At 43.1% G+C, this 24905-nt stretch overlaps 1 protein-coding gene and 1 long non-coding RNA gene across 11 annotated transcripts in view; one reads left to right on the top strand and one right to left on the bottom strand.

Moving 5' to 3' along the window:
- Positions 1–21656, top strand: part of rimbp2b (RIMS binding protein 2b) — a 352244-nt gene extending 330588 nt beyond the window's left edge. For 9 of the 10 annotated variants that reach the window (XM_059654875.1, XM_059654876.1, XM_059654877.1 and 6 more), the window contains 3 exons: positions 2734–2805; positions 6560–6694; positions 12862–14133. In XM_059654875.1, coding sequence (XP_059510858.1) covers positions 2734–2805; positions 6560–6694; positions 12862–13047 — 393 coding nt within the window. In that variant the 3' untranslated portion in view covers positions 13048–14133. Of the gene's footprint in view, positions 1–2733; positions 2806–6559; positions 6695–12861; positions 14134–15328 lie in introns of those variants that run through there. The other variant, XM_059654874.1, reaches the window with a different exon arrangement.
- LOC132210987 (uncharacterized) lies at positions 11184–19178 on the bottom strand. Its single transcript, XR_009447253.1, has 3 exons — positions 19021–19178; positions 13254–13338; positions 11184–12262 (listed from the first exon to the last, which is right to left on the bottom strand). It is a non-coding gene; the product is annotated as an uncharacterized LOC132210987 (long non-coding RNA).
- Positions 21657–24905: the final 3249 nt, after the last annotated feature.

The following is a 24905-nucleotide window of genomic DNA, read 5'->3' as shown; positions in this document are numbered from 1 at the left end:
ATTAATTAAATTCTAAATGCCAGCAGCAGCATTTGTACCTGGGTCTCCAACGTTTTAGTCTCTGTCTCTGCATTACTGTGTCCAGCTATGTCACCACTAGCGCAGTATCTTCCTTAAACTATTAGAACATAGAACAATACAGCGCAGGACAGGCCCTTCGGCCCTCGATGTTGCACCAACCTGTGAGCTAATCTAAGCCCCTCCCCCACACTATCCCATCATTATCCAAAGTCCTCTGCAAAAAAACAATCATGCTTAAGTTAGTGATAATGGGACCTGCAGATGCTGGAGATTCCAAGATAATAAAATGTGAGGCTGGTTGAACACAGCAGGCCAAGCAGCATCTCAGGAGCACAAAAGCTGACGTTTCGGGCCTAGGCCCTTCATCAGAGTAAGATGAAGGGTCTAGGCCCGAAACGTCAGCTTTCACGCTTGTTACCTTTCTAAACAACCCCATCATTTTAACAACAAAGCAAGTTTAATCCTGCTGCCCCCAGAAAGGATTTTGTAAAGGGTAAATATGGAGGGTAAGGTCCACCCGAGAAATTATTGTTGTGATTTCTAATCTGCTCCCTGAGACGATGGTTGATGCAGATTTAAACAGACCTTTTAAGAGGGATTGCTAGAATATTTAGAAAGGAAAAATTTGTAGGAGAGTGGGACAAAATGGATAATTCCTTCATATAAAAGCAAAATGTTGTAGATGCTGGAAATCTGAAATAAAAACAGAAATGCTGGAGAAACTCAGCAGGTCTGGCAGCATCTGTGGACAGAGAAACAGAGTTAATGTTTCAAGTGGGGTTGTGTGTGGAGGAGAATAAAACTGGGATAACACAGTTCAATAGCACCAGTTCATAAGATTCAACGAGATGTTCCTTTTGCTTCCCACGGTCTTCAATTCTTCGGTGTCCTTTGTCCAGGTTCTTTCACTTCTTCTCAGGGTGATTGGTACATTACAAAGTGTACTTTGCAAGCTACAAGGTCTCTTGTCACTGGTTAAAGGTACAGCTTACACTAACTGGTTGGGGGAAAAAATGTCTTTCTTCAGGCTTCATATACTTTTACAACAGAGAGAGACACCTGCTTTTCCAGTATTCTAGAGGCTTCTCACCCTTTATTATAAACCCCTGAACTCTTCTCCTGTCCAGGAGCCATAAGAAAGCTGTTGCCAGGCGTCCACATTTACAGAAACCAATCAGCTACCAGTTGCTAGACCCTAGTAATGTCATATCTGTTTCTCTCTTTTTTTTCTCCTCCTCTCGCTCTCTCGCGGTCTCGCTCTCTTTCCCCCACCCACTGCTTGCAAAGCAGCAATGTAAACACAATCTCGATGCATCACAGTGACGTGTTTTCAAAACTGTAGCGATTCTTTTCTCAGTGTTTGGTCTTAAAAGAAAAGCCTTTTTGCATGTTAGTCCATAATCAGAAAATGAAGGAAAATAACAACTTGTACTCTTTACTCTGTAAATATTCTCTCTGCTGAGCTGGTTTTGAAACTCGGTCAAACATTCATGGCTGTCAAAATAAATAATTAAAGCTTCAGACAATGTGGCTTATTGAATTTGAAAAGAAATATAATTTTCTAAGTTCAAGCTGCAAACCAATTTTGCTTCCTAAGTTAAATCTGACCGAATATTTAGACCATGACAAGAGGGTTTACAAAGACTATTATAAACTGCTTTTTCTCCTGGGAAAGGTACTCGACTCAATTTCAACTCTTACACCTGCTGGCCAAGGTAATGCTGAACCTATCCTTACCGTACTAATCAATCGATGGATTAAGAACATAATGCAACACCTAAGTTGTCAAAAAAAGTAACATTTTCCCGTTAGATTGTTGCCATTTTCTTAGCTTCCCATTCACTTTGGGGTTTCCAGAGGATTCCAAAACATGGATTACCCTACTAAGGGACACAAAACTTTCACCTCCGCCCCCCCGCCACCCAACCCAATCCCTGGGTGGTCACTGGCAGGCCTCGCATCGTAAACGTGGTGCATAGGTTCATAATGCGAAGCTACAACGCGAAGCTAACCTAAAGCTTTCCCTATCTATCAGGAAACGGCCTGGATAGGGCTCCTTTAGAAAGGAACATTCAAATTTTTGGTGCGGTGCCTCAATTTTCTGAATTGCAGACCCATTCCTGACTTTTCTGGGACATTAGAGTCAGTCGGAGGATTTAGTTCTCGTTCTAGTGCTCCAGCTGTGGCCTCACCAATCCTCTGAACTGGCATTCCTTTGTTTTTATTTTCCATCCACCTTGAAACAAAAGCCAGCACATCTGCTTTGTCTTCCCAGTTCCTTGCTGTATCTGCACAGTAATTGTTTTTGTTGAGTCATGTACAAGGACCCCCCAGATTCCTGTGTCACCACATTGTGGGCCAAAGGGCCTGTACTGTGCCCTACTGTTCTATGTCCTACCACATTCTGCAGTCTTCCTCTGTATTAATGATATGCCAGGCTTTAGAGTATCCTGAGGTTATGAAAGGCACTATAAAAAAGGAAGCCTTTTTGTTCTTGACCCGAACGTTATTACTTTGTGTAAGGATCTATATAAATGCAGGTTTATCCACAGGGGTGGAGTGCCAGCCTTTGTAGCTGCAAGGTGAGGTCCAATTTGTTACAACTTTCCTCGTCTCTGGATGGAGTTATCAAAGAATGAACACAAAATAATGCAAACATGTATTTTAACATAAACAGGGCTGAGCCAAATCCTGTTCCTGTTTATCTTTCAGGCTGAATTAACGTTTTGTGCCGGGGACATCATCAGCGTCTGGGGAGAACTGGATGAAGATGGATTTTATTATGTAGGTTTATCCTAAACAATATTTCACACAAGCTAAAATATGTCATTATTTTATTGAACTGAGAAAAGAATTACCTTCATGGTGCAGAAAAATCAGTTCGCAATAAACAACTGCACCTCCCAGTCGCAAACCATTTCAACTTCCCCCCACCCCACTCTTTGGATGGCATGTCCATCCTGGGCCTCCTGCACTGCCACAATGATGCCACCCGAAGGTTGCAAGAACAGCAACTCATATTCCGCCTGGGAACCCTGCAGCCCAATGGTATCAATGTGGACTTCACCAGTTTCAAAATCTCCCCTCCCCCCACTGCATCCCTAAACCAGCCCAGTTCATCCCCTCCACCCACTGCACCACACAACCAGACCAGCTCGTCTCCACCTCCCTAACCTGTCCTTCCTCTCACCTATCCCCTCCTCCCACCTGAAGACCCACCCTCAACTCCTACCCACTAACCTCATCCCGCCCCCTTGACCTGTCCATCCTCCCCGGACTGACCTATCCCCTCTCTAACTCCCCAACTACATTCATCGTCATTGAATCTAACCCCGCCTCTTTGACCTGTCTGTCTCCTCTCCACCTATCTTCTCCTCTATCCATCTTCTATCCGCCAGCCCCTCTCCCTAGTTATTTCAGAATCCCCTTCCCCTCCCCCATTTCTGAAGAAGGGTCCAGACCCGAAACATCAGCTTTCCTGCTCCTCTGATGCTGCTTAGCCTGCTGTGTTCATCCAGCTCCACACCTTGTAATCTCGGAAAAATCTTCTGTTTTTCATTCAATGCATGCACAGTTGCCTGCTGCGTTTCTTCCTGATAACAGGAACATCTTCCAAAAGGTTGTGAATCAATTTGCAACAACAAAATATATTTGAAATGAGAGACAGAAAACACAGAACAAATAATTTATGTAATTTTCTCTTCAATTGCCATTAGATCCAGGGAACTGGTCGAACAATCTCAGTTGTTCTCTTCAATAAGTCCCAAAAGTTGGAATCACATACATTTCCAAGCTCCCTTCAAATCCCTAGTGTATTTTTATTTTTCCCTTTATGGGGTCAGATTCGCCCCTGCATTTAACTACGTAACAGTGACTACACCTCAAAAAGTGAATGATTGGATCAGATGGACCAATGAGCCCAGGAGTGGCAGATGGAGTTTAATTTAGATAAATGTGAGGTGCTGCATTTCAGAAAGGCAAATCAGGGCAAGACTTATACACTTCCTGGTAAGGTCCTGGGAATGTTGCCCAACAAAGGGATCTAGGATCAGAGATGATGGGCACTGCAGATGCTGGAGAATCCGAGATAACAAAATGTGGAGCTGGATGAACACAGCAGGCCAAGCAGCATCTCAGGAGCACAAAAGCTGACGTTTCGGGCCTAGACCCTTCATCAGGATAAAGGGGGATGGGGTGGCAGGTTCACAGTTCCTTAAAAGTGGAGCAGTAGGTGAACAGGGTGATGAAGAAAGCGTTTGATACACTTGCCTTTATTGATTAACGCATTGAGTACAGGAGTTGGGAGGTCATCTCGCAGCTGTACAGAACATTGGTGAGGCTGCTGTTGGAATAATGCATTCAGTTCTGTTCTCCCTGTGATAGGGAAGATGTTGTTAAACTTGAGAAGGTACAGCAAGGGATGTTTCTGGGGTTGGAGGGTTTGAGCTACAGGGAGAGGCTGGATAGGCTGGGGCTATTTTCCCTGGAGCATCAGAGGCTGAGGGGATGACCTTTATAGAGTTTTATTAAACCATGAGGGCCATGGATAGGCTGAATAGCCAAGGTCTTTTCCCCAGGGTGGGGAAGACCAAAACTTGATCCCATAGGTTTAAGGTGAGAGGGGCAAGATTTAAAAGGGACCCAAGGGGTAACTTCTTCACGCAGAGGGTTAAGTGTGTATGGAACAAGCTGCCAGAGGAAGTGCTGGACCCTGGTACAATTACAGCATTTAAAAGGCATCTGAATGGGTACATAAATAGGAATCTTTTAGCGGAATATGGGCCAAATGCTGGCAAATGGGACTAGGTCAGATTGGGATGCCTGGTTGCTACAGATGTGTTGGAGTGAAGGGTCTGTTTCTGTCCTGTACAACTCACTTGGAGCGTCCTCGCGGCCTTTTCTAAACATTGGCTCTGTGCATCAGCTCAGCGTGAGGCAGCTTGGAGACATTCTCCCCATTCAGCGTCATCTGTGTGTGAGGGCCAGAGGTGGTGGCTGCCGGCATTTCCAGGGGTTTGTGCAAAAACAGAGAGTAATAAATTGACAGGGCATCTATTGTTAGTGCAGGACAGTTTGATATGTCCTAGTTCAGTGTCAGGCTTACACTGCGAGCAGGTGCTGAGGGCCCCATTCATGAAGTTGCCAGTTCGATCGACCCTATACTATGTGGGACTGTAGGAATCCCCTTGTGTGCGTTAGCCATTAAGTGCCTCTGTGCACACATTGATAAGGTTGAAATGAAACACAGTAATGAGTGAATTCCCATTATTGCAGGGTGGGATTGAACAGATTGGGAGGAATATCAATCATTAGGTTCGAGATGTGGAAATTTCTTTGTTCTTCAGTTTGATCTGTATGCTGGTATGCTACCTCACTAGATATCGCACCGTAAACAATAACCACAGGACCATAAAAGATAGGACACGTATTCCACCATTCAATGAGATCATGGTGATTGAGTTGCTAAAGCCCTCTGAGTCTCACACTGTTTCTTTGTAGGAAATCCATGAGTGGATCCATCAATCCACCAACTCCAAGCTGCCATCAAGTCAAAAAGACATATTGCCCATACACAAAGGGTGATGTAAGAGTTTAATTGAACGCCTACAGTGTGGAAACAGGCCCTTTGGCCCAACAAGCCCCCACCAACACTTGGAGCATCCCACCCAGACCCATTCGCCCTATAACCTACCTAAGCTACACATCCCTGGGTACTGTGAGCAATTTAGCACGGCCAATCCACCTAGCCTGCACATCTTTGGACTGTGGGAGGAAACCGGAGCAAACCCGCACAGACAGCCACTAGTTCTTTTTAGCAATCTTTTATTTCTCTGGAGTCAATTAATCGTCAACACCATGTGAATCAATCAGAGGAGCGGAATTCTTATAAATTCACAGCCTGGAGTCTGTGCAAGGTGCATTTTCAGAAACCACTTGTTGAGTTCAACTTCTCCCTGAATATAACTTTGATCTGGTGTTCTTGATATAATCTGTGTTTCTTGTTGAAGAAGCTCTGGCCTGATCCATACATTCACGCATTTTACCCATTTATACTCCACACCTATCGAGACTCTGCCCACCTGGGGTTTTTAAATGTTTAATTGACAATGCCCACAACACTCCTCCCCCCCCATACCTTCTCCCCACCCCACCATCCAACCCAGTACCCTAACCCCTGCCCCCTCCAAAGTCAGTGTCATTCTTCACAACAGTTTCCTGCTCTGTTACCTGCAAACTGACCCGTGGATTATACACAGCCACAAGGAGAAGGGAGCTGTATGATTTTTCCATGAATTGTTGGAATGTAGAAGGTGCCAGCTGAAGGGATGGTGCAAGACAATCCAACTGGGGCTTCTGGGGGGGGTGGGGTTTGGATACATTTGCTTGGCTCTGGGGGAAGAGTAGTGTAGTGGGTGGGATGAGGTGGGGGGTTGATAGGAACTAATTATTCAGAGCGCTAGCACAGGCACAATGGGCTGAATAGACTCTCTCTCCACTGTGAGGTCCTTTGTACTAACATTGTGTCATTCACTTACAGGGGGAGATCAATGGCCAGAGAGGTCTTGTCCCTTCAAACTTCCTGGAAGAAGTGCCCAATGATGTTGAGGTCTATCTCTCTGAGGCTCCCTCCAGATACCCTCAAGACCCACCAGCCCACCTGAAAGGGAAAAGGGCAAGTATTTTACTCTCAACTGGATTCAAGTAAATTATCAACTCATCCAGGTTCTGCTTCATTTCATGGATTTTTTTGTTGGATTTATGTTTCTGTTGCCCTTTCAACATTCTTCTTGACATAAACATTAACCATCGTCCTCTGGGATTAACATGTTAGTCAATTATGATTTTTTTGCCTCACACCACGGTCACCGTATGGTTTGTAAATCACCAAATAAGCTCCTGGTGGAGTTCCAAACTGTTCTGAGGCAGCAAGCGCCAAAAGCCATCTCAAACTTCTGTGTCAAAAGCCCCAGAGGTGAAGCCTCTGTGCCCCCAGTGGATCTGTTTACCACGGCCACCGGCTTGAGATTGGCTCCCACATTGTTCAGAGTTTGCAGACCCATCAAACAGAGAAATATTCTTCCTCTTCCCAACACTCCCCTGCCCAGGGGCAGCTGATCTAAAATGGCTAGCCTTCATCAGGGAGACAACCTGGATGGGAAAATGACAGCTGCTATTTTTACAACAATATCATTTTCTTTAGCTACCACGCTGTAATTGCCGTGAAACTTGCCCTTTCCTTTTAAGTTCTAATCATATGTTTCTGCAGTTAGCCTAGAGCTGACTAGTTCCAGCACTGGCCCAAAATAAAACGACGTTATCCAGTCCCAGTAGGGTAAGAGTTGCTTTCGGCACCTCAGCTGATGGTGTAGTGATGCCTTCTGTCAGATTTCCTCAGTTACTCCTTCCTTGTGAGCCAGATTCCACATAGCCTCTCGTCTGGAACTCTGCCTTCTGTGGTCTCAATGATGCTGGTTCCTTAAAGTCATTCAGAATGTTTAGAAACAGCAACATAAGGACATGTGCAACAATGGATCTAGGGACTGGGGTACAGAGAAGGACATTGACACAGTGCAACCAATGGCAATGTACTCGTGGCTTTGCCTTGATACAGAACGTGCTGACTGTATTTCTATAGCATCCAGTTAACTCAATATTTTCATCAGGTTTTAATGAGGCACCATATGCTATTTATTCTGATGTTGCTAAATGTCGGTGGTTTCAATTTTATTGCAGTGACAAGTGTTCATTTTAAATCTTATTTTTGCCTTTTGTAAAGTTCTCACTCAGCCGTGGATGGGAAAGGCAGATAGTCAGAACCTTTGTTTGGTGAAGTCACTGCAGCATTTGCTTTCTGTACTATTCCTGGTGAATGCATTCCCTCCCTGGCAGTTCTGTCATTTTAATTTCACAGTGCCTGTAATTCCATACTTTTCAGTGAAACAACTGACAAACTAATTCACTTTCAGACATTTATGTCATTGACTGTGTGATTCCCCTCAGGAACGGAGGGGGCGGGGATATTTTCTGCAACTTGTTCGTACGAAGGCAATCAGGTGCAAACACCATCAAAGCTCAGCCATCAGTCAGTAACAGAATTCCTCATCATCAACATACAGACAGTAAATCATTTCCAGGCAGAAATGAGAGTGTCTGAGGGTTGTGTGTGCAAAACTAATTGTTCCGAAATTGGGAATGCACGTGATAATGGACAGGAGAGAATTGCTTGTCTTGCTGAGTCTGTCCGATGCATTGCAGCTGGGGTAGGTGAGCTCCTCTCTACTGGTTAAGAAGTCAGTGAGCCTCCACTTTATCTCTGTTCTAGCCTGGCCCACTGTATTAAATGGTAGTCAGGCCCATACCAGGCCGGCGGTTGCTCTCAGGCCGAGGCAGCATCTCCAACCCACCCCACCCCAACAACACCCAACTCAGTGGAATTCTAACCCCCTGAGGGTATGAGCATTCAGGGCCATGGCCGCTCCTCACCACTTGGCAATACCACTGGGGAAGACACCAGGAGCACTGCAGCACCCAGGTCAGTGGGGGCAGGGGGCACACATGAGGGGGAAGGGGTTAGCAGCAAAGTTAGGCCATTGGCTTCCCAGTGGGCCTTTGTATCCTTTGGGATAGCAGCTTCCTTTCCCAAGCCCTCTGGGCCTTACCACCCTCCAGATGGCAAACACAGCAGGATGTGCTGGTGAACCTACAACGGGGTAACCTCCTTCCACTTGGATCCTGACCAATAGTAACAGCTGTTTAATGGGCATCATTTCAGGAAGAACGTCACAGAGCTTCCCAGCTCAGACTTCACTGGGCTGGAGTTAGGAATATGGTGGAATTCCAATCCTCTCACCTGATAAAACATTTCTCCCCACCCCCCACGTCGCCCACCTCCAAGCTGCCCTGGTGGAGACTGTCAAATTCCATGCTGTATTTGCAACAACAAACATGTCCTTCACACCCTCCAATCTCATAAGAGAGGCACAAGATGAGAAACTCAGACATCAGGAGAATAAGATTCCAGAAAGATCATCTTCACTCTGAAAGCTGGTTGTCATGGTGATAGACACCATCAATCCTAGCCAGCCCGCTTTCTGTCTGTACCCCACAGCTACCTCCCAGTCACTTCTTGCCATGGCATGAACTTCATACAGAAACTAAACCAGTTAATGACTTCACCTTTAGCCTGGGTCCTGTCGTGTTAATGGAAGAGAGGAGTGAACGATTCTAATAGAGCACAGTACTATTTCCTTCATCCTGCCCCTCTGGCCTCGCTCTCAGTTGTTAGTGTCCCAAAGTTTGGAATTTGGTCAGGAACTCCATGCAGGCTTTGGCTTTATTTTCCTCTTTTCAGAATTGCCTGGAACGTGCCTTTTTTACTGAACTCTTCACTCACCTCCTTATTCTCCCAGTGTGCTTCAGCATCAAATTTTGTTCACTGCTTCTGTGTTGTGTTTGGTTGATTTTATTGAGTTGGAGTACTGTGCTGTAATGAAATGCACGCTGCTCTGTTGTCATCCTGTGAGTTTATCCCAATGATTCGCTTCAGTCTCCCTGCTCTCTCTGAGCAGAATCCTTGGTGTATGTGCACTCAATGTTTTGTGTTTTTATGTCTGCATATGTACATTTACTGTCACCAGTGGTATCCAGCAGTTGTTTGACCATGGACGTGATTTCTAAATCTGGAAAGTATAGATTACTCAATTATAGATTAGGTATAGATAATTCACACAGTGTGGAACAGATCAATATGTGTCCTTAGTATTTCATTACCATAGACAGAGATTAATGATAGCAAATCAAATGCTCTGTTTAAATAAACTCAAGTTATCTTGTACCTGAGATAATGGGAACTGCAGATGCTGGAGATGGGTCTAGGCCCGAAACGTCAGCTTTTGTGCTCCTGAGATGCTGCTTGGCCTGCTGTGTTCATCCAGCCTCACATTTTATTATCTTGGAATCTCCAGCATCTGCAGTTCCCATTATCTCTGATACTACTTTAACCTCACTGCGAAGCCTCTTCCAGGGATGCCTAACCTGAAGAAGTTACCCTCCTCCCTCCGGACCAACCTCAGGGGATCTCTCTCCCATTGCAACTCTCTTGTAATCTCTTCGGCCTTGAAACTGCTCGACCATGTCCTGATATAGCTCTCTGATGAAAGGTCTAGGCCCGAAACGTCAGCTTTTGTGCTCCTGAGATGCTGCTTGGCCTGCTGTGTTCATCCAGCCTCACATTTTATTATCTTGTACCTGATATTGTTTCTTCCAAAATCATCACAAATAAATCAAAAGTATTGTTTTCCTGCGAATAACTAATTTCCCTAATTTTTGAAAGTAGCAGCAGAGACCATTATAAAAAGCAGCAAAACACACACTGGCCATTTTGAGATGGTCAGAACTGTAATGCTAGCAAGTTGTTAAACTTGCATTCAACTGTGACTCGATCACAGCTCCAGGTAATCCCAGAGGCTAGGGTAAGCTGGTGTAAAGGAAGATTTACGAGGATGATTCCTGTATGGAGAAGTATTGAGATAGGGTGTAGTCACTGGGTTAGTAATACCCTACCCTCTGGGGAGAGAAGTTCAAATCTAACTACAAACCAGCAATTTCTGTTTTTGAAAAGCTCAGCAGGTCTGGCAGCATCTGTGAAGAAAAATCAGAGCTAACGTTTCAGAGCCAGTGACCGTTCCTGAGGAAGGGGCCCAAAACATTAACTCTGATTTTTCTTCAACGATGCTGCCAGGCCTGCTGAGCTTTTCCTGCAATTTCTGTTTTTGTTCCTCATTTACAGCATCTGCAGTTCTTCTGGTTTTTATCAAATCTAGCCACAGCAGCTGGTGGAGCTTAAATTCAATTAATAAATTTTAAAAACTAGCCTGTGGTATCCATGGTAACCAGCATGAATTGCTGTAAAAGCCCAATCTTTTCCCTAATGCCTTAGAATGCAGGAAATCTGCTGTCCTTAGCCAGTTAGGCCTGTATGTAACTCCAGACCCACACCCATGTGACTGACTCCTCCCTGCCTCCTGAAACACCTAGTGAGCCGCTCAATTTAAGGGCAGGTAACTTTCTAACTCGAGTACTGTATGTTTTTGAGAGGAAAAGTGTTTTTATGGAGCAAAGACTAGGACCCATTGTGTCCACACTGCCATCTATCTATTGTAAACCCAGTTTTTCCCACACACAGCCCATAGTACTCACCTAAATGCTACTCCAATAAGACAAGATCTTGTTGATTACAAAAGCAAATGCTAGCGATGTAGAAAATGTGTTTTACTGGTCAAGGGAGAGACTAGAAGTAAGAGCCATGAATCCAAATCAGGAGAATCCTTTTTACCCAGAAAGTAATTGGATTTCATTAGCATAAAAAGCAGTTAAAGTAATAGAATTAATCAGTACAGAAGAGGCCCTTCAGCCCTTTGAGTCTGTACTGCCAAAAAAAATTAACCCCTACACTAGTCCCACTTCCCAGCACTAGGCTCTTGATTTTTACAACAATTAAAGTACTTGCATGAGCACTCAAAGTTGTGAGATTTTCTGCTTCAACACCCCTCCCAGGCAGTGCATTCCAAACCCCACCATCCTCTGGATGAAAAACAAACTTTAAAATTATGCCCCCTTGTTACTGACAATGTGAAGGGGGTTTTAGACGAGGTGACAGTTAAGCACATAGGACAGAAAGGAATGAAAGGATCTGGTGATGGGGATAGGGTAAAGAATAGTGAAGCATAAATCGAGTCCACTCCAGTCAGGAAAAGCGGCCAATTTCTGCTGGATACATTTCACAAATGTGGTCCTTCATGTCTGACAATGATCCAGTTCAGTTAAGGAAATGTGTCAGGGAGCGGGGTCTGGGGAAGTGAATTACAGCTTCAATGGGCCAGCACAAACATGAGTGCAACCCTAGCTCAGTGTGAATCTGAAACTGTCCTTTTAAAGAGGATGAAAACCGTTACATTTCAAAAATGTAATTTAAAAAAAGTTGTACTAGAGGAATTTAAGAAGCCAGCAAATATACAAATTTTGAACAATTACAGTTGGAAATAAAAACGCTGGTGCTACACCTGACTGGACCCAACAGCCAGTTTAGAATGTAGCTATAACTGAAGCTCAGTCTTTGTTAAGGTATAAATGAAATTTGAGGCTGTTTTGTTTTCAAGTGAGTAACAATGTTGTTTGGGGCTTTGGTTCTTCCATTTCAGTATCATCATTGCAATCTTTTCTGTTTTGTTTCTTTGCTCATCTGCTGGGAACAGAAGAAGAGTGTTCATTTCACATCTTAATAAACGCACTGTAACCTTCACGTAAGTGAGCAACTGAAGATACCAATAGCAGGAGCTCCTCTAGGTCTGATGCAACCAAGCTACAGTTAGAAACGATTGTGAAAGAAAAAACACTTCCCCAAAAGTGATCTTGTGAAAATTCTTTGCTAGTCCCACACCAGATCCACTGCAAATAATTTTTTTGTATTGAACATTTTCATTTGTCAGAGGTCATGAGTTAACTGCGTTGGTCAGCTATTGTTTACTTGGTCTCGTTTTGTTTTAGATCAAAAGCAAAAATTCAAGACTTTGGGGAAGACTTTTTCTTTCATGACCTCATGTTTATTTTCTTTGTAGAACTAAGACAAGTCACCTTGTTCAGTTTGAGCTGCTGGATGCATTAGACAAATCTGCACTATGGTATCTTCAGGTGTGTGATATTTGGGTGCTGTAATTAAGTCAGAGTAGTCCTTTGTGCATTTTAAAATCCATGTACAGCTTCTGGTTTTCATTTACCCTTTAACGCAATCCCTTTCTACATTTTTCTAAAAAACTAATCAAATCGTATGATACACACTAGGTCCCTGGTGAAAACATTCCAAGGAGGGCTCCATCTCCAACTGTACATCCCCACCACCATCCTGGAGCTGGTATAGTAGATGGGCCAGGCAGCCCAATGTGGGCCAGAGATATGGCTTCAAAAAAGAAAAAGGGACTGTTATCAAAAGGAAAGAAACTGCTGAGGAAGCTTGGTGGAGTGAAGTGATTCTTGTGGATTCGGAATAATCCTGCACTTCCACTGTCTTATTTCCTTTACATCCTTGCCTTAGAGATGCACAATGATCTTATTTTTTATACCCATCCCTCAGTAACAGAGAAGGTATACGTTGTATGTGCTGTCTGTATTCGTTAGCCTTCTCGCCACCAAAAAGCCATTAGTTCAAAACTGTGAAAAGTCTCGTGTTTGCTTACCTGGCTCAGTGTCCAGTGTCTCCCTCACTCCTGCCCCTCTGGAAATATGGCTGTACCTTTCCATCTCAGAGAGATCTTTCATTGTCTGAACAACAAAGTGGCATTCAACTGAACAGGAAAGCAATTAGCAAGCTCCCCACCAACACCCTCACCCTCTCTCTCTCTGCTACCACATACATGAAAACGCATGCATTTCCCTCAAAATGTATACTTGATATCAGTTTTTGTGTCCAAAACTGGTTAAAATTGGTATATGTTCTTGATAAAATAATGGCATGCAAAAAAAAAGCCAGTGCAAGAAAGAAACCATATCTTTAATGCGTTCACTGATGGAGTTATTGCCTCCTCCCATGAAATTGCAGTTGATGGGTTGTTTTAAAAGCAACACAGTTTTGTATTACAACAAAAAAAAAATTGGTTGGCTGATTAATGTGTTTTCACATGCTGGCCAGTACTGAGCTTTACACCTTACTAGGTGTGGCTATGGAAGTATGCAAATGACCATTAACCAGCCAATTAAACAGATTTCATACATGCCTTTAATTTAATATAATGACATTTAACTGATGTTTCTCTTTTGTACATTGGATCATTTGTAAATTCTTGATTTTACTGTTTTTATACATTATTTACAGATTGCCTTCCTTTTTGTAAAATGTCCTTCCAATGAAATGATGCTACTCCCTCCCCAGGTTGTGACTACAACAATCAGACTGTAGTGTAAAGTATTGTAAATTATTGCTGTATTCACATGCTATCCTTACTGAAGAGCTAACCAGTCTTTAATGTTTGTGGTAACAGCTGTGGGTGCGTGCATGTGTAAATTTATTCATGTGTAAAAAGTTTTTATAAATAAATAATTTGATTTTTTGTAGAATAACTTTCTTCTCTATTGTATATGTTATGGCTTGAACACTTACTGGCAAATGCAGTTCCTAAGTTAGAAACTGATGTCTTCAGACATTTCCCTAAGAGGATATTTTTTCCCTCAACACTGACTCCAAATTACAAAGTAATGCTTGTGATTCACTGATCAAAATTAGAGCACAGGAAAACATTCAGCTCCCCCCGCCCATACTATAGCATAATCGCTGCCCCCACCACACTTTACTTCAGCTCTGAAGAGTCATCTAGACTTGAAACATTGGCTTGCTCTCTCTCCATGGATGCTGCCTGACCTGCCGAGATCTCCAGCATTTTTATTCAGTAGATTCCAGCATCTGCAGTAATTTGCTCCTCTATTCAGGCCTTTGTATCTGTGCTGATGTTTGCTGTCCCATCTGCATTTTACTGTTTTATTCCCAAAGAAGAATAATTTTCCTGTCAATGATTGCAAAGATTTGAACAGTCATTTTATAACAGCCAACAAGACAATAAAGCGACAGGTCAGAATTTCTCACAAACCAGGTACATAACTGACTTTGCTCAGAATTATAAATACAATGATCAATTAAGAAAGAGTCAAGATTAAAAAAACCTGATGGTAGAGTTATGATGGAGAAGATGTTAGGCTTGTGATCAGGTGTGTGTTAGTGTTAGGTATTAGATGTATAGTTAATAAGTTCCTTATTTAATGAGGAATGAGTGAAATGGGGAGGACAATTTTCCCTTAGTGAAGTCACTGCTTGATTCATCAAACATCACACCAGGATCAAAGCTAGTAACAGGGAAAATCCCAGGTCAAAGAGGAATAGTGGCTGGATACTGCCAACTTGGATTTCTGTGACCGACCGAGGGAGCTACAGAACCTCTCACATTGGAAGCTCAATCCCAATTGCCCTGACAACCATTCACACATTGATCAGTGGACAGTTACAAATCAAGATTTAAATATTTGTAAATGTTATTTCTGCCACTTTTAGAAAGATTTCAAAGTTTACGAACATGTAGAAACGACAGTGAAATCGCATAGTCCGCTTCAGCAATGCAACACAACTAATCCTTCATCTGCTTCCCATAATAATGATTTCCAACTGTGACACTTTATAAATCAAAAATTAAAACGTTTTAAGAATGTCAACATTTTTGTGCTCTTTTTAATCAGTTGTACTAATCCTGACATTCTTTCACTTTAGGTGGATGGGACTGTCTAATAGACAGAAGTCAACTAGAACATAGTCCACAGGACAGCAACACTGAAATATCTTCTGATCTGCTGTGCCTCTGCAAAACATGAAGGAACTGCCTTTTTTTTTGGTTTTTATTAAATTAAAAATCGGGTCTGCATCGAGGATTTCTTCATCCCCTCTGGAAGGTGCTATTTTTTTTAAAAAAGGCAGTTTTTTAAAATATATATTTTTGTTACAAATTTCTCCAGCAACCTTCAAGCCCAATTGTTTTCAATTCAACTGGAGCAATGGATCATCACAATCTAACGTTCGAAGGCCAGTCAGTAACAGGGGCTAGACCCTGCTCATCTTGTCCACACGGAAGATGCTGCAAACCTGCTGCCTGGAGGATTTAAGTGTGGGTAACTGCTGTGCGATTGTGTTCTTTGACTAATGCCTTAAAAGGAGGACACCTTTTGGAAGTAGTGAGAGATTTAACAGTCGGACAAATTACAAAGTAGCTTAGAGAAGGAATAACCCCCAGTTTAAATAATTGCTCTTCCCTGACCCAGCATCGTTCTTTCAAGCAAGGACAAAAATATCCAGCACACAGCAACAGCTACCTTTTCACCTGCTCAGACAAGTGATGGAACTTCACATTACATTACCTGTATCTTCAAACAATGAAAAATTTTAAAAATCTGACTTTGGCACCTCAATGATTTTGCTCACAGCATGAAGCTACTCTGTACTAATTTAAGGAGACCTTTGGCTAAGGCAGGTGCTATCATCCCCATTTTAAAAGCTTGGTATCTCTTGTAGATTAAAATGCTCTTTAAAGACAAAACTTAAAACAACAGCACCTCACCCACCCTCCCAACGATCCCTAAACTAAATAAGGACCAGATTGGAGATTGTGGAGTGAGGAGATGCTTCAACTGGATAACCCTTTCAAAGAGTCTTCACAATAATAAGGACTGAATGGCCTCTTCATAACAGCATTGACACCAATAATCCTCTCAGCCAAAACACAACACAAGGCATTCTGCATACAAAAGATTGTGCGCACTGGAGACAAGATTTACCAGGATGCTGCCCCGAGGAAGGATTGGGGTTTTCTGCTTGAAGCAGTGGAGGTTGAGAGGAGCCCCAATAGAGGAGTACAAGATTGAGGCGCATGGAAAGGAAGGCACATTCCTGTTAGTACAGGGGTCAATAATCAGGTGCCACAGATTTAAGGTCCTGGGGAGAAGGCTCAGAGGAGAGTTGAAAGAATTGCTTTCACCCAAAAGGGTAGTGTGTGTCTGGAACTCACTGCCTGACAGGATGGTTGAGTCAGAAATTCTTGTAATGTTTAAACAATATTTAGATATTCACTTGAATTTCCATAGCCCTCAGGATGCATGGGGTCAGGTCCTTGTTGATGCAAGCAGGGTCATAATGGGATGGATTACCTCCTCTGTGCTGTAAACATCCAACACACCCAATTCTGATCCAAACCCAACAGAGCTTTCTCACAACTTACCTTATATTCAGGCACATTAAGTCTGAAGAGTTTCCTTGAGTGATTCCATTGGCTATCAATTCGTTTCCAAAAACTCCACTGTATGCTAAATTATTTTAATGTTAAAGAGAGGAGGATGAGCAGAACAGAAGAATGCAACACCAAGCAGAAACTCTGAACCTGGACAGCATTTCCAAATACCTCTCACTGCAATGGTATTTGAAGTCTGTCCGCATCAAGGATAGCAAACATGGCAATACCCTTTTAGCAATTTTATAAAAGGTAAAATAAAACCATGTTATTGCTGTAAATGTTGTAAATTAGGAAAATTAGTCTCAATACCACAAAACTAACTTTGCAATTTGCTTTTGGAATAAAAAATATTCCATAAGAAATATTATTGAAAATTTACAGTCAGTTCCTGGATTGAAAGATGTTCATTAAGTAGTGTTAAAGAGAGAAAGAAAATAAAAGAACTGCAGATACTGTAAATCAGGAAAAAACAGAAGTTGCTGGTAAAGTTCAGCAGGTCTGGCAGCATCTGTGAAAAAGAATAAAAGAAATCAGGGTCTGAGGAAGGGACACCGGACAAGAAACATTAACTCTGACCTTTTTCCTTCACAGATGCTGCCAGACCTGCTGAGCTTTTCCAGAAACTTGTGTTTTTGTAGTAGAGAGAATGTGCTTTCTACACTGAGCCCATTCTTCAAAGTGCCATTCCGGAAAGTTCCAGTTGTCATGGATGCGAATTTAACTTTGCGTCAGGACAGGCTGTTTGTAGCAGGACTGCCCCTGAGCTGGTCACTACTGAACATCAGAACGATGCAAAAGCAACTAACTATCCAGAGAACAGATCTATTAACTTGTGTTGGTAACAAAATCCCCTGCAATAAGGAGGGGGGGGGGGCGGTCAGGAGAATATGGTCTGACAATATCAGGAGTCACTAGGCTAGAGGTGAGTCTGAACAGATTACCCCATTCACAGGATGTTCCTCTCTTTTGCATTTGAGAGAGAGACAGAGAGAGACTCTCGTTTTATCGTGATGAACAAGCCAGCTGTGGCATGGAGAAATACATCCAGTCAGAAGAAGAATCTTTCACAAACCAGAGTAGATTGCAACAAATTCCATCTGCCAACTTGAAGGTCACTGACTCTGAATGGTGACAAGACAGTATCTCCCAGAAACAATAATTACATTTGCATTTGCATTTATTTTTAGATGATTATAGAATCCCTAGTGTGTGGAAGCAAGCTATTTGGCCCATTGAGTCCATATCCTCTGAAGAGCATCTCACTCCCCTACCCTATCCCTGTAACCCCACATTACCCACACCGAACCCACATATCTCAGAACAGCCAATCCACCCTAACCTGCACATCTTTGCACTGTGGTTGGAAACCAGAGCACCCAGAGGAATCCCATGCAGACATAAGGGAGAATGTGCAAACGCCACACAGTCACCCCAGAGTCAAACACAACCCAAGCCCCTGGCACCAAGTGGGAGCAGTACTAACCACTGTGCCACCCTGGCAGCTTTCAAAATAGCTCAGTGCACTTTACACACAAATTCTGTCAAATATATTTTCACTTATGAAAGGTAAGCAGAACAGCCAACAGACATGCAGTAACTTCCTCAAGCAGCAAGGTAAATGGTCCGCTGAATAGTTGGAATGGGACTGGTTGAAGGTTACAAGGGCCCAGCTCATTGGAAGAACTCTCCTATCCCGTGTAATGCAACAGACCCAAAACAGGAAGATTCCACCTTGAAAGGCAACACCCATACTGACCCGGCAGTGCTACATGGAGACTAACCTGGACTCCACTAACTCACTAGCAGCTCCCATGTTGCAACTAGAGATTTGTTGGAAATTACCTCCTTAAACAGCACAAATATACACAATCAATCTTCAAACCACTTCACATCGAGCACTGCTCCAACATCCTTGACAACACAATGCTACAGAAGCTGGATATCCTCAAGAATGCTTGTCTGGCCTGTCCTGTGGATTTGGGATTAACTGACAGTTAATTTTTCATACATGAGAGGTTGCTGAAAATAATTAACCTTTACCAGATATATTAGAGGCATCTCCAATCTAGATTGTGGGAGAAGTCGTCAGTAGTTACAAAACTCTCACTTTGGACTGGATACGACATTCAATTGGTTCAGAACATTAAAACTTATCCAAGTATCACTTAAATTCGGTAGATACCTCTGACATTCAACGGCAGCCAGTACTGTTAGACCGAATAAGCATCTTTCATAGGAATCAGTCCTCCCAATCAATGGCATCTCAACAGCAGAAACTACAGAAGAGTCTTCTGCAAAAGGACTGATTTCTGAACAGACATGGAATCCAGTTCAGTTGGATTGGTATCACAGACTGGCAGGTAAAGCAGTAAATGAGCAATGGGAAGTTTTCGATCATTTGGATAAAGTTTAAACAAAGTCCACAGGTTGTATAATCAAGGGCATACAAAGCTCAAGAGGTTAAAAATAAACAGAAAACAAGAGTAAATATCAGATTCACAGAAAAAAAATGAAATTTTTTTTAAAAAAGAGAAACAAGGGTATAAGAGAGATTATAAAATGTGAGGCTGGATGAACACAGCAGGCCAAGCAGCATCTCAGGAGCACAAAAGCTGACGTTTTGGGCCTAGACCCTTCAGCAGAGAGATTTACTGCTTTCAAGTCAGAAGTATGATCTAAGGGTCCAAAAAAGGAGAGGACTCTGTGACAGTAAATCAATGCACACTGCAAACATCTTCACAGAAATTCTGCAGAATATAGGAGCAGCAGTGAGGAAGCTGGATAAAAATTACTGCTGCTGTTCACAGTAAAGTCTTGTTCTGACTGCGCTACATCGCCTTGGTTACTGAGGAAAGCAGGAACAGGGATTGCAAGGACCACGGTCACAGTCATTGAGTTTCCCTCGGCCAAGGCAAAGTGCCAGAGCTCGGGAGGATTTCCAACACTGAACCCTGCTCAGAAACTGGGGGAGGATAAACCCAAAAAGTACACATCAGCTCAATTTCATTGGGTGGGGAGGCTTTTATTTTTAAAGAAGGAGTCAACAACCCAGGTCAACTTGTGGAACATCACGGGTGAAAATAAGTCAACACATTTGTGGGAGGCAACGGTGTCTGAAGAACCTAATTAAAATCTTCGATAAAATATGGAGAGGACAAAGTCACTTGGTAAATTATCACATTAAACCTGTCAACAGAAACTGAAGCTCCATGGAAACAAGACCATCTCAGGGACTGAAACTGCAATGAAGAATAGTTGCTTTACAAACTGGTGAGATACACACACAGCAACAAATCTCTAAATGCAGAATGTGGTGCTCTTTAGGCATTAATTTATAATCTAATCTTGGATATTCAAGTCATCATTTCAAAGTTTGAGGGCATCACAAAATTAATGTGTGTTAACGGTAAACACAATGGTGGTGAGACTTCAGGAAAAAACAAACGAACCTGAAGATGGGCATGTAGCACGCTCAATTGATTCATCCTTTATTTTGGAACACAAACTAAATAGCACAGCAGATATAGCAGTGTGTCACATGCACACATCTTTATAAAGTGCCAGAACAAATTCAGGTGGTGAAATATCCACAGGCAGTGTGCTCTTACAAGTTACATTAATTTAAAGTCATTGTCTTTTGTTCTTTTATCAATGTACATTATTTTTAGTAAGAGTGATCACCTTGAATGCACGTGCGTGCTAGAAACAAATTCACTCACTTTCCAAAGGGAATAAAGATGATCAGGGCTAGTTGAAGGGGAAAACAGCAGCATTGGGAATATTAGGTCGCATTATCAAGGATTGACAAAGGCAGAATGAACAAAATGACCACCTGTTGTGTTGTACCATTTGGTTATATATTCTGTAAGCAAGAATAGTTAGTGTACTTTCTGTGCACGTCATGTTTTATCTTTCTAATAGCAGAAAGAATAATCACAATGAGAAAACTAATGGATCAGATTAAATCTCTGCAGTCGTGTCACATCCAGACAGAGTGAAAAGTTCAACTGATGAGAGAAGGCAGTTCTTGGAACATCCTCATCTTTAATGATCGTGCAGCCAAGCACATCAGTGCAAAAGAAAAAGCAGAAACATTTACGCCCTCCTGCAGCCAACCTGTCAAAAGGATGAGTCATCTCTGCGCAGAAGGTCCCCATCATCTGACATGCTAGACCTCAATTAATTGACTTTAGAATCACAAAATGAACTAAACAGTGTAGGCTGCAGGCTCTGACAACATCTCAGCTGTAGCACCTAGGTAACTAGGTGCCCCTCCAGCCAAGATGGTTCAGTACAGCTACAAAACTATATCCACTTGCAAAATTTAAATCATTTGTGCAACTCCCTCCTGATAGCTCACTATTAGGGAAAATGCTTAGGCCCTAAACCATTTCATTTATCAGTTTTCCTTAAGAAAGCAGCCATTTCAGCTCCAGGAGATCCTCAGGGCAGTGTCTCAAGTCCAACCAACTTTGGGGAGTGTTTGCGGGGCACAGGGGTGTGGTTGGTAATGCTGCTTCAGTAACTACCTTCCCTGCGTTCCAAATAGGTCACAATTGAGGACATTCATTGGTGACTGCATGTTTCCTTTTCAGTCCTTAGATAACGAGCAAGTGCGCATCAACAAGCAGCAAAATGGGATTCACATTGATAAATTCTGAGTGACAGCCTTACTAAACAACCAAAAGATCATCTTCGTAAAAGGCCTAACTTCATCCCTTTGACATTCATACACCAAATCCATGTTAAAATTCTGGGGTTCGGGGGGATTGTGGAGAAAAAGAGAGACAGAAAGAGAGAGAGAGACACACACACACACACACATGCAGAGACAGAGAGAGAGGGGGACAGGCAGAGAGAGAGAGAGGGGGGGACAGGCAGAGAGAGAGAGAGAGGGGGGGGGGGGGACAGGCAGAGAGAGAAACAGGCAGAGAGAAAATTCCATTGGGCAGATTGTTAGCTGAAATTATGTAAATGCCACAGTTAGTGAAGCAGGAAAGAGACCTAGTGGTGCTTTATGTTACCTTCCCAAACGCTCTCCTCCATCTCGAAGGCTCAAGTCTGGAGTATAATGGAATACTCTTCACTTGACTGGCTGATACGTTCCTCTTCACTCAAACAAACCGGACACGATCCAGCCTGAAGCAGTCCACTGACTGTCACTCATTCACTGACAAAGATTCTGTAGTCACGCAGCGCACTGTGAAACATTCACTGCTCAAACACTACCACTGACGACAAGGGCAGCAGGTACACAGGGAAGCCACATCACTGTTTGGATTACAACTGGTCAAAATGGATCTTAGGAGCTTAGAGTAAGTTTGGACATGCAGAAAATACCACTTTGCCATCCTGAAGATGAATTTAAAGAAACATGCAAGCTGCTTTATTTCTGCTTGACCTCCTCAGATCAACTTATTTCTACTGTGACAATCTAATTTAAACAAATGCTATAATCACACCATTTCACTGGATCTGAATTGATTTCAATCAATTTCCTAATTCCCCTCTTAACTTACTTAGAGCCTCACTGCCTCCAGTTCCTTAAAGTTAATGCATCAGTAATTCACTTATTTCCTAACGTGACAGAGACAGACAGAGACAGACAGAGACAGACAGAGACAGACAGAGACAGACAGAGACAGACAGAGACAGACAGAGACAGACAGAGACAGACAGAGACAGACAGAGACAGACAGAGACATCCAAAACAATGAGTATGAAGCATTTGCCAATCACTATGATATAAAAAATTGCCAACTGTTTGCAGTCTGTGAGAATACAAAGCCAGTTCATTAACATCTTAACTACCAACAATTTCAAACCAGTTTCTTTTACAGGAATATAAAAGGCTTTAAAACTCAATGTTTAAGGCAAATGGAAAAGTTAAAAGTATATTGCCATCAGTAACTATAAGCTAAAAATTGATTTTTCATACAGTCTGTTTAAATAAATGACATTCCAAAATGTTTGGTACAGATGAAATGTCCCTAGTCAATAAAAAGAGATATTTCAGGCTCCCATTTTCCGTAATTTAAATGTTGTGCAGTGTCACTACAAATAAAGCTTAAATGCGAAAGCAAGAATTCAGTTCCTTGTTGCTTTGTACTGAGATGCTGGTGTAAATACATGTTTAACAAATACTCCAAGAAATGAAACCAGATGGACCACCTGGCATAGACTGAAGTCCTGTCAATCCTGCAAAGTCCTCCTTACTAACATCTGGGGGCTAGTGCCAAAAGTTGGGAAATCTGACCCTCAGGCTAGTCAAGCAACAGCCTGACATAACATTCTATGAGTATGACTCTGCTCCTGACACCATCATCATCATCCCTGATTATGTCTTGTCCCACCGACATGACAGACCTAGCAGAGGGGATGGCACAGTGGGATACAGTTGGGAGGGAGTTGCTTTGGGAGCCCTCAACATTGTCTCTGGATCCCATGAATTGTCATGGCTTCAGGTTAAACATGGGCAAGGAAACCTCCTGCTGATTACCACACACCGTCCTCCCTCAGGAGATGAATCAGTCTCTCCTCCGTGTTGAGCAACTCTTGGAGGAAGCACTGAGGGTGGCAAGGACACAGTGTACTGTGAGTGAGGGATTGCAACGTCCACCAAGAGTGGCTCGGCAGCAGTACTACTGATCGAGCTGGTCAGGTCCTAAAGGACAGAGCTGCGAGACTGGGTCTGCGGCAGGTGGTGAGGGAACCAACAAGAGGGAATAAACATACCTGACCTCATCCTTACCAATCTGCCAGCTGCAGATGTATCTGTCCATGTCAGCATTGGTAAGAGTGACCCCCATTGCTCAGTTCTTGTGCCTTCACATTGAGAATAACCTCCATCGTCTTGTGAGACACTATCACTGTGCTAAACGGGACAGGCTTCACACAGATCTAGCAACTCAAGGCTGGGCATCCATGAGACACTGTGGGCCATCAACAGCAGAATTGTACTCCAGCACAATCTGTAACCTCATGGCCCGGCACATACCCCACTCAACCATCACCATCAAGCCAGGGGGTCAACCCTGGTTCAATGGAGAGTGCAGGAGGGCATGCCAGGAGCAGCACCAGACTGTATCTGAAGATGAGGTGCCCACCTGGTGAAGCCACCAAACAGGACTACTTGCTCACCAAACAGCGAAAGCAGCAAGTGAGACACAAAGCAAAGTGATCCCACAACCAATGGATCAGATCCAAGCTCTACAGTCCTGACACATCCAGTTGTAAATGGTGGTGAACAATTAAACAATTCACTGGAGGAGGAGGCTCCACAAATATCCCCAACCTCAATGATGGGAGAGCCCAGCACATCAGGGCAAAAGATAAGGCTGAAGCATTCACAGCAATCTTCAGTCAGAAGAGCCGAGTGGATGATCCATCTCTGCCTCCTCCAGTGGTCCCAGCATCATAGACACTGATCTTCAGCCAATGTGATTCACTTCATGTGATATCAAGAAACACCTTGGGCTGACAATGGCATGCAATATTACTTATCCCACACAAATGACAGGCGATAGCCCTCTCCAATAGGAAGGCAGTCAATCTAACCAGCACACCATGATATTCAATGGTGTAACCATTACGAAATCCCCATTATCGACCTGGGGGTTACCAAATGAGTAGAAACTCAAGTGCACTCACCACATAAACACAGTGGCTACCAGAGCAGGTCATAGGCTGGGAAGACTGCAGGGAGTAACTCGCACCCTGACACCCTAAACCTTGCCCACCATCTACAAGGCGCAAGTCAGGAGTGTGATGGAATACTCCCCACTTGCCTGGATGGGGGCAGCGTCAACAACACTCAAGAAGCTCAACACCATCCAGGACAAAGCAGCACCCACTTGTTTGGCACATCCACAAACATCCCACTCCCTCCATCACCAAATGTTCAGTAGCAGCAGTGTGCACTATTTGCAAAGTGCACTGAAGAAATTCACCCAAGATCCTTAGACAACTTCCAAACCCACAATTACTTTCTACTAAAAGGCAGCCGGTATGTGGGGACACCACCCCCATGCAAGCTCCCCTCCAAGCCACTCACTATCCTGACTTTAT

The sequence above is a fragment of the Stegostoma tigrinum genome, chromosome 26 (assembly GCF_030684315.1).
Source record: "Stegostoma tigrinum isolate sSteTig4 chromosome 26, sSteTig4.hap1, whole genome shotgun sequence".
Classification (NCBI taxonomy): Eukaryota; Metazoa; Chordata; class Chondrichthyes; order Orectolobiformes; family Stegostomatidae; genus Stegostoma; species Stegostoma tigrinum.
Note: the sequence above shows the minus strand (reverse complement) of the source record. Positions and strands in the feature narration are given on the sequence as shown.